Source organism: Brachycentrus maculatus, unplaced genomic scaffold (genome assembly GCF_059751285.1).
Source record: "Brachycentrus maculatus isolate JH-2025_06_01 unplaced genomic scaffold, ASM5975128v1 h1tg000420l, whole genome shotgun sequence".
Lineage (NCBI taxonomy): Eukaryota > Metazoa > Arthropoda > Insecta > Trichoptera > Brachycentridae > Brachycentrus > Brachycentrus maculatus.
In genome coordinates this window covers 281,613-290,670 of record NW_028281168.1, presented here as the reverse complement: position 1 = coordinate 290,670, position 9,058 = coordinate 281,613, and the positions used below count along the sequence as shown (strand labels likewise).

The 9,058-nt window shown below is 35.8% G+C and overlaps 1 protein-coding gene across 1 annotated transcript in view; it reads right to left on the bottom strand.

Moving 5' to 3' along the window:
- Nucleotides 1-392: 392 nt before the first annotated feature.
- Nucleotides 393-9,058, bottom strand: part of LOC148302715 (uncharacterized) — a 28,220-nt gene continuing 19,554 nt past the window's right edge. The window contains exons 13-18 of the mRNA XM_088271155.1: nt 8,838-8,939; nt 6,980-7,114; nt 5,090-5,271; nt 4,309-4,435; nt 2,368-2,483; nt 393-1,497 (exon numbers count right to left, since the gene is read on the bottom strand). Of these exons, the coding sequence (XP_088127281.1) occupies nt 1,429-1,497; nt 2,368-2,483; nt 4,309-4,435; nt 5,090-5,271; nt 6,980-7,114; nt 8,838-8,939 (731 nt within the window). The 3' untranslated portion in view covers nt 393-1,428. The remainder of the gene's footprint in view (nt 1,498-2,367; nt 2,484-4,308; nt 4,436-5,089; nt 5,272-6,979; nt 7,115-8,837; nt 8,940-9,058) is intronic.

Here is a 9,058-nt window from a genome sequence, read left to right as displayed (position 1 = left end):
TGGAAAAAGGTAACATTTAACATTTTTGGAAGAATGGTTTTAAACGCATATATAATATATTCAATCAATAATGAAGGCAAAAAAATTTCAAGACACGAGTTCACATCAAAAATAATTGAATCGATTGAAAGGGAATGGTTACCTACAAAAAAAAAAGCTGAAATTTCTTCAACAATTTTATTCCATAAATCCAAACTGCAGAAGCTTCCAGGAAAGAATTTACGTCGCTGTGTGGTCTGTAGTAATAAAGATGGTGCTGGGCTGCGTAGATCAACGACTATTTGTGCTTATTGTAAGAAGGGTGTCCACACGGCGTGTGCAGGAAAGCACAGTTGTTGATTTTCTTTTGTTTTTCATTTTTGTCTTTCTTTTTTTCTAAATAAAATACTGTATTCATTTATACAAGCGTTTTATTTCAAATATTTCGACATTCTTTAATAAAACACCGAAAAAATCATCAAAATTCATGAAAATTCAAAGAATTTATGGGGTTTTAAAAAAATATATAGTTTCATAAAAAATGATGTTTTTTTGGTGGCATTTTACAAGAAACTGTATGCATTTTTTGGCACTCAAACGGTTAAGTTAAAAATATGCCTCTTTTGCTGGGATTTAGTACATTTTCTGGGCATTATGAAAACATGCATAACTGAAAATTGACGATTTTTGATTTATGACGTTCTTGAAAGGAGTGAGCGATATGTATGAATAAGTCACAAACACTTTTGATAATATGTTATGGATTTGATGGTGTTTCGGGAGAAAATGCTATAGATATTGATGGAAGTTACAGAATTCTCTTATGGAGATACATATTTTCGACAAAAGCAGATTTTTCCATATTCGCCCTTATTATATATTAAATTAATCTATGTACTTGTTTCAACGCCATATAACTTGTCACCTGAGCCCAGAACTATCGTGACTAGTTTCGAGAACTACAGACATTCTCATATAAACTGGTGAAAATACTAAGTTTGAATCATGTATCGTAATATCAGTAGGTGTAATGCAGCATCAGTATGAGATTTTTATACAAAAATTTTACGATATCGAAAAATATACAGCAGTGTGCTAAATGGGGGTTTTGTTTATATAAAACATGAAAAATTTAAATAAAATGATGAAAATCATATGTAATTGTATGATTCCATTTATACATGCATTTTTGGACTTGCTCACTTTTTTCACAGGTTTCCTCATAAGTCTGAATAACTTTTTTTTTCTAAATGGAATGCATGCAAAAAGGAAGTAACTATAGTTAGCGTGTAAATGACTCCCTGGATATTAAAATAAGTCTACATCTACGTTGGCTCCTTATTTTAAAATAGATTTTATTTTACAAAACCTTAAACATACATCATCATTCAAAAAGTAGTGTCTCTCGTTATTTTACTAAACATCGCGCACGCGTTGGAAATTGAGAACTCAGTCGGCTTTCTTCTTTTCCTTGCGTGACGTTTTGGTGGGTGAGTCGGGGACCGTTGTTAATGTTTCCTGTAAGAAAAATGACATAAATAAGACGAAATATATTTCGTTTATTAAAAGCATTGTTCGCCTCCGCAGTGTAATGGTCAGCGTGTTTAGCTACCGTGCTGGAGGTCCCGGGTTCGATTCCCAGGGGGGGAGGTGAAAATAAATATTAGTGATTTAACACTGTAATATTTATTTAAAATTACCCTGGACTGGTTCCTGAAGCGCAAGAGTGATCACCTTGCCTTCATGTAAGTAATGATCAAGATAACACTGCGTCAATTTGATGCAGTGCCCTATGCACCATTAGGTGCGGACAAGGGTTATAAAAAAAAATATAAAAAAAAGCATTGTAAACTTTGTGGTATGGTAATATGTATAACACTGTAATATCATTTTAAAAAAAACACTACTTTGTGACCGGCTTTGGAATAATAATCATTCCATCATCAGGTCAAATGTAGACTAAAATGAAATTGTTACGATCTGACATTTATACAAAAATAAAATTTGAAAGAGAAAGAGAGAGAGAAGAGAAATGAATCACAATGGGAGTATTTAAAATAGTGTGTTTTTTTAAAAAAGTGGTATTACACAAAGTAGACGATGAATGATAATGAGAGTGTTATAAGACAAAATATATTCTTTCTTTAGACTTCTTCTCTTCTTCTTCGAACCCTTATCAGCATCATATAAACGCAGTGTGTTTTTGATCATTAACACATCAAGGTGATCAGCCCTCTGCATCAAGTACCAGAGTGTAAACTCCCTATAATATTTATTCTCACCCCCCCCCCCCCCCACCTGGGAATCGAACCCAGGACCTCCGGTATGGTAGCCGAGCGTGCTGACCATTACACTACTGGTGTAACATATAGGGAGGAACAAACTTACAGGGTTTGATTCATCGTTTCCATCCTGGTTGGTGGTATCTACGGGAACCGCCGCATTTTCCTTGGCAAACTCCTCAGCGGCCGCCCTCATCGTGAGGTGACCAGGCGTCCAGAATCCTGAAACATTTCAACTGTCAGTATATCGGCCAACAACATGTCGTATTATACCGTGGTTAGGAATGAAGAAATCGAAAGGAGTAGAGATGAGAGAAGTATAACTGGGAAGATCAACCTCGACCCTAATTAGAATGTATACTAATTAGGGCCGTATACTAATCACAAGTAGCCGCAACACCCAATTCCCATCTGTACAATGTTTGCAGGCGTCTCTCGCGCTCTGCCTAAAGTAAGCAAATAGAACGCTCACAAGCGTTTCCCGCTCTCTACCAACAGTATGGAAAAGGACCCTAATTATACTCTGGCAGTCTGCCGCCCGACCCTCAGTATACTAATCACAAGTAGCCGCAACACCCAATTCCCATCTGTATAATGTTTTTTGGCATCTTGTGCTCTACCAAAAGTAAGCAAAAAGAACGCTTGTTAGTGTCTTCTGCTCTCTATCAACAGTATATCAAAGACGCTTTTAAACGTTTCTCGCAAAACAATGTGCTAAGAGTCTGTAAGATGGTTTGGCCACGTGAAGATAATGATTTGAGTAATATATTTGGGAGAGTAGGACCGAGAGTCTACATAGCATGTGTGTGTTAGGAATGGAGAAATCAAAAGTAATGTGTAACTGAGGCAGGTATAGTTGGGAAGATTAAGTGTCTATAAGATGGGTTGGCCATGTGAAGATAACGGTTAGAGCAGTATATATGGGGGAGTAGGACAGAGTCTACATAGTACATGTGGCTAGAAGCTAGGACTGTATGCCAGGGTTAGGAATGGAGAAATCGGAAGGAATATACAGCTGACAGGTGTAGTTGGGAAGAATAACGTTTACACGCTGAGATTTTTCTTATAGACTGGTGCCGTGGCATAATTGGGTAGATGCTAGACTGTGAAATTGACGTGGGTTCAATTCCCGCCAAGTGCAAAATCCAAGAAAGATTTATTTTCAATTGATTTTAAGTGTTTGCGATGCATTTTTTACATTTACCTTTCCTATCCTACCTGTACCTATAAATCTCTAAAAGTAGAGGCTTTGGGGGTTATTCCTTTTTTTTAATATTTATATCAAAGTCATACAGGAGAAAGTGACCAAGTACCTTTTGTTTACAAAAACGAAACCATTGAAGTGACCAAGAGTATTTTTTACAAAAACACGATCATTGACTATTTGATATCTTACTAGCTTAATATTGCCCTGAAAAAAATCCCAAAGGATTTTAAACTTGGAAGTATAATATGTTGACTTGTTAAAAATGACCAACTGCATTGATGTACTTTCAGTTGTCAGTCCTTTTAAAGATCACATCTTAGCTCACTTCTTTCAAGAACGTCATAAATCAAAAATTGTCAATTTTCAGTTATGCATGTTTTCGGAATGCTCAGAAAATGTACTATATCCCAGCAAAAGCGGCATATTTTTAACTTAATCTTTACCCGCTACAGGGCAGAAAACGTTGTTTTTGCATTTTGAAGAAAAGGTAGTGTGCAACAATTTTTTTTTAATAAACTAAAAAATTTTCAAATGGAGAAAAAACCTTCAAGTTTTACCTAAAAAGATCTGTTGCACAGTAAAAAGTTCAATAAGTGGCTTGATATTTATTTTTCAAACATTGTATTATATTTCGAAACTTTCAAAACGTTCTTTTGAAAAATCAAGTTTTTTTATTTATGACGTTCTTGAAAGGAGTGAGCGACATTTCGTTCTTTGCGTGGTGACGTTACGCTGGTCCGCGACGACGTGGTGGCGTCACGATTGTTTGCGGTACATTCATCTATGGTGGTCGGAGCTGGCTGGCTCACCGCATCAGGATGGACACGCAGTCGGACTAACCTGGTGGCTCCTTGTCCAGCTCCATGAGCTCCATGTCGCCGAGGTCCTTGGTGCTCCTCTTGAAGCGGAGTACGAGGTCCGAAAAGTATTCCAAGAAGGTCTTGCCTTCTTCCACGGTGAACAGCAACTGGAGAGATGAAAACAATGCATTCTTGGATTGGGTGAAATAACACTCTTACAAGAATGAAGAACATGAAACTAAATTTTTGACATCTCAACATAGATGAAGAAGAATATTATAAGTATTCTATTCGCCTATGAAAGGTCATAAGCCCTGTAAATACCCAGACTTCCATATTCTTCTTTGTCTATGTTGAGATGTCAAAAATGTAAAAATATCACTCAAAATGTTGTGAATTTTTTTAAATATTTTTTTCACCATTTTCATATTTTTTTATTACTTGTACATACTAATTTTTTCTTTTTTCATTATTTTTACTATACATCATTTGTTATTATTTTCTATATAATATTTACATTTTTGTATTAATTACAACATATGTTAAAAACACATTCATTACAATTTTTAATGAAAGGCAGTAATGCCGTAATGCCGTAAATAAAAAATTCTGGTCAAATTATACGCTGTATAAAAAAAACTGAAAATCATGTTTTTGCCTATCATTATCTTTTTCATATCATAATTCACATCTGTGTAGGTGCCCTTGAGGTAGTATTTTACGAAAATGGCGCTATATAAATTATGCAAAATTATTATTCCAGGATTTGGACACAAAATATGGTTTGTCGAGGTGTTAGGCAGGACGGAAGCACTCGGTACCTTGAAGTTGTTGTAGCAGTGCTGCGCCTTCTTCCTGATGAGGTGCGCCTTCTGCTGGAAGTCCACCGTGTCCTCGTCGGAGAGATTCCAGTGCGGAAGATTGCCCACGTACCGCCGGATCCTCTTCACCGTCTCCACCAGGCTGGGGTGCTTCAGCAGCATCACCGGTTTCGCCTCCAGCTCTGCGGAGACCAAACACCATTAGGCCAAGGGTTCCCAATCTTTTTCAGCCCGCGGCGCACTTACAAGTTTAGTATTTTGTCACGGCGCCCTACTTTAGTAAGCTATTTGGAAAAGACAATGTGACTATATATGCATATACATATATTATAGTCGAAAGAATAATAGTAGTAGTGTAGAAAGCTATAATGTAGAAATAATAATAAACCTACAATAAGATAATGTGTAGAAAGATGCTAGCTCTCAAAAAAGAAATTGTCGCTTTATAGGTACCCGAGAATATTTGTGGTTTCGGATAATGATAGAGGATCGACTCACGGCGCCCCTCTTTACTTTCTACGGCGCACCAGGGCGCCACGGCGCACACTTTGGGAACCCCTGAACAACCCACATTTACAACCCCCATTTCTATATTTTCTTCCCCACCACGCACAATCCTTTATAACCAGACTACAATAATACATTCTGCCTCTCAGATGAAGCCTTAGGAATATAGCGGGCCAATATATAAAAATATACGGGCAAAATATGTCTTAATAAGACTAAACGCATCACATATTAACATATACATAAATAAATGTAGATTTCAACCAAATAAACCTTGTTTAATTTTGGATATATTACCCAACAATACAATTAGACACATCACTTTGTGGTCAGCCATATCAGGTGGCCCCGCTCACGTATCAACACACTTTGGGCATGTTCACAAGCACTGTCTACCCTCTGATTGTAAACAGCTATATCGCTCGCTCCTTTCAACAATGTCATATATATAAAAAATCGTCAATTTTCACTTGTGCATATTTTCGGAATGCCCAGAAAATGTACTATATCCCAGCAAAAACGGCATATTTTTAACTTAATATGTACCCGCTACAGGGCAGAAAGTGTTGTTTTTGGATTCTGAAGAAAAGGCATTGTTTAATTATTTTTTTAAATATACCAAATATATTTCAAATGGAGAAAAAAAAAGCATTCAGGTTTTACCTTAAAAGATCTGTGTTGCACAGTGAAAATTTCAGTAAGTGGCTTGATATTTATTTATGATACATTTTTATTATATTTTTAAACTTTAAAAACAATCTCCTGAAAAATCAATTTTGTTGATATAATAATAATAATTATTATTATTATTTTTATTATTATTTATTTCAGCTTGACTAAGTGGTAGGTGCAATACTTAGTCAGCCATATATGTTTTACAACTTTTTTTTATACAATGATATTCAAAATAATAAACAAATAAGAATAAAAATAATGAAAAGAAACGTTGAAAGAAAAAAATAAAAAATTGGAGAGATGTAGATAAACATTAGCTCGCTGGCAAACGCAGCACTGTGCTCCAGTGCCGCCACATGTCCAGCCCCCATCTGTGCTCCACAAGCAGCTTTATGATGAGGTTGGAGCTCTTCATCAGCCTCTCCCGGAAGCCGGATATATGACGTTGTCGAAAGGAGTGAGCGATATATGGTATCAAACATTTTGATTAATATCACTAGTCTGTTTTTGGTTGGCTGGAAGATATTGCTTTTTAGCAACAAGCCCACCAGCGTACTTATATATTTTCTGTACATAAAGTTTAAATAAATAAATCTTGAGGTGTCTCATCATTACGCATGCTGCTGTCTATCTCAAAAAACTTGAAACGATGCAAACATTGAACAAGATTCCAGAATACTGCCGCAAGCGGTGAACGGTTTTACTTACCGGACATCTGCCCCAAGAGCTGGATGCAGCTCTGTGTGTCTGGAGAGTTAAAGCTGAGCGCCGCCTGGATCTTCACTTCCAAGTCCAACAGCTTGCTCTCAGTCCGGAAGAAATTCAACCGATTTCTTTGTAAGTCTGGAACCAATTGGATCTTTTAGAGGTATCACTCATGTAGTACATGTTTGCTAACTTTTTTTCTTTTTCATATTTTTAATTTTTTAATTTTTTGTTTTCTGTTAACCGGATCCACGCGGCTCGCATAACCGTATGTTTTAATAAAACATGCCCCATATGCGGCTGACATAACTGTTTGTGTTTTTACTTTGCTCCAAGTTTCGAGCCTCAGTTCAACTTGGAGGGATTTTTTCATGGTGTGGAACTTTGGATAAAATAATACGTCAATTCTTGGCCTTATGACATCTGTTGAAATATCTGACTAATGATTTGTAACATCACAAGGATAAATAAAAGAACAGATCCCTGATTTTTCTTGCGGTCGGTAATTAGTCCGCGCCATAATCATGCCCTATATCTGTCTCACTCTCGACGCTACGCATCGCCAGCGGGTAAGAGTGACACACGATGCGTGCTTTGATTTATTTATGTTACGATGTTATTTGTTTATATTACGATATATTTCAAGAATAATGTGACACACGTGTATTATAGAGTACCAAAAAGGCACAATGAATCCCATTGAACGTTTTTTTTTAGGAAAATAAATTGTTTCTTAACTAAATACATGATAAAAGTAATCATTTTAAAAACGGCGAAATACCGCCGCGTACGGGCGTCTCTCAGGAACAAAGTTGACGCGGTTAAAAGGTTAAAGTCAAGTATTTGCAGTTTATATTAACACTTTTAATCAATTTTTTACTTCTTATAATATCTATTGTATTCTTGCCAGTGCCCTTTACTATGACCTAAATATAATGTATACCCACACACAGGCCATGCCTTTGTGGGATATTTTTTTGTATTTATGTTACAAATATTTTTTTGTACTTGTATTTATATTATGTTATAAAATGCAAAAGAATTTTAAAAGGGCATATTAGCAAAATTACAAATATATTCTACAAAAAAAATATTTCAGATAAATACAGTTAATCTTAATTAATATGGTCATACAAATTGCCAGACAGTGTCCCAAAATTAGGAGCCAAAATATTTATTTTAATGGTAGAAAAATGTCACATTTTTTTGGTCAGAGTAGCTGATCAGTTATGAGAAAAAATGGTCAGAGTGGAAAAGGTTAAAGTTATTTAGAAAAATAATATTTCAAATATATTTTTTTGCTGTTGTGAAAACTGAGTGTCTCCTTTTTTTTTTTTCATTTGAGGAGCAGGTGAAAGCATGAAGGGCAGCTAAAAGGGCGCCTGTCATATCGCTCACTCCTTTCAAGAACGTCATAAATCAAAAAACTCGAATTTTCAGGAGAAGGTTTTTAATGTTTAAAAATATAATACAATGTATTAAAAATAAATATCAAGCCACTTATTGAACTTTTTACTCTGCAACAGACCTTTTAAGGTAAAACCTGAATGTTTTTTCTCCATTTGAAAAAAACTTGGTTTATTTAAAAAAAATATTAAACAATGCCTTTTCTTCAAAATGCAAAAACAATACTTTCTGCCCTGAAACGGGTAAATATTAAGTTAAAAATATGCCGCTTTTGGTGGGATATAGTACATTTTCTGGGCATTCCAAAAACATGCACAACTGAAAACTGACGATTTTTGATTTATGACATTCTTGAAAGGAGTGAGCGATATATCATTTAATATTTCGGAACACATCTCCCGATATATTGATGACACATTACCGATGTATGATTACAGAGGGCAGTATCACATACCAAGCTCTCTCTCCCTTCTCAAAGTCCTGATTTCATCTTCCGTCAACTGCAAATTGGTCTCCAGCTGTGTAGGAATCGATTCTGGCTTTATTTCTCCGCTTTCTGAAATAGAATAAAAATATACTCCTTCATTCTCCTTCTCTCCCATTCCCTATATGCACCCGATTGGCGCATTTAAAAGCTCTCCTAACCGCATTCCCGGATTCGGTAAAGAACTATCT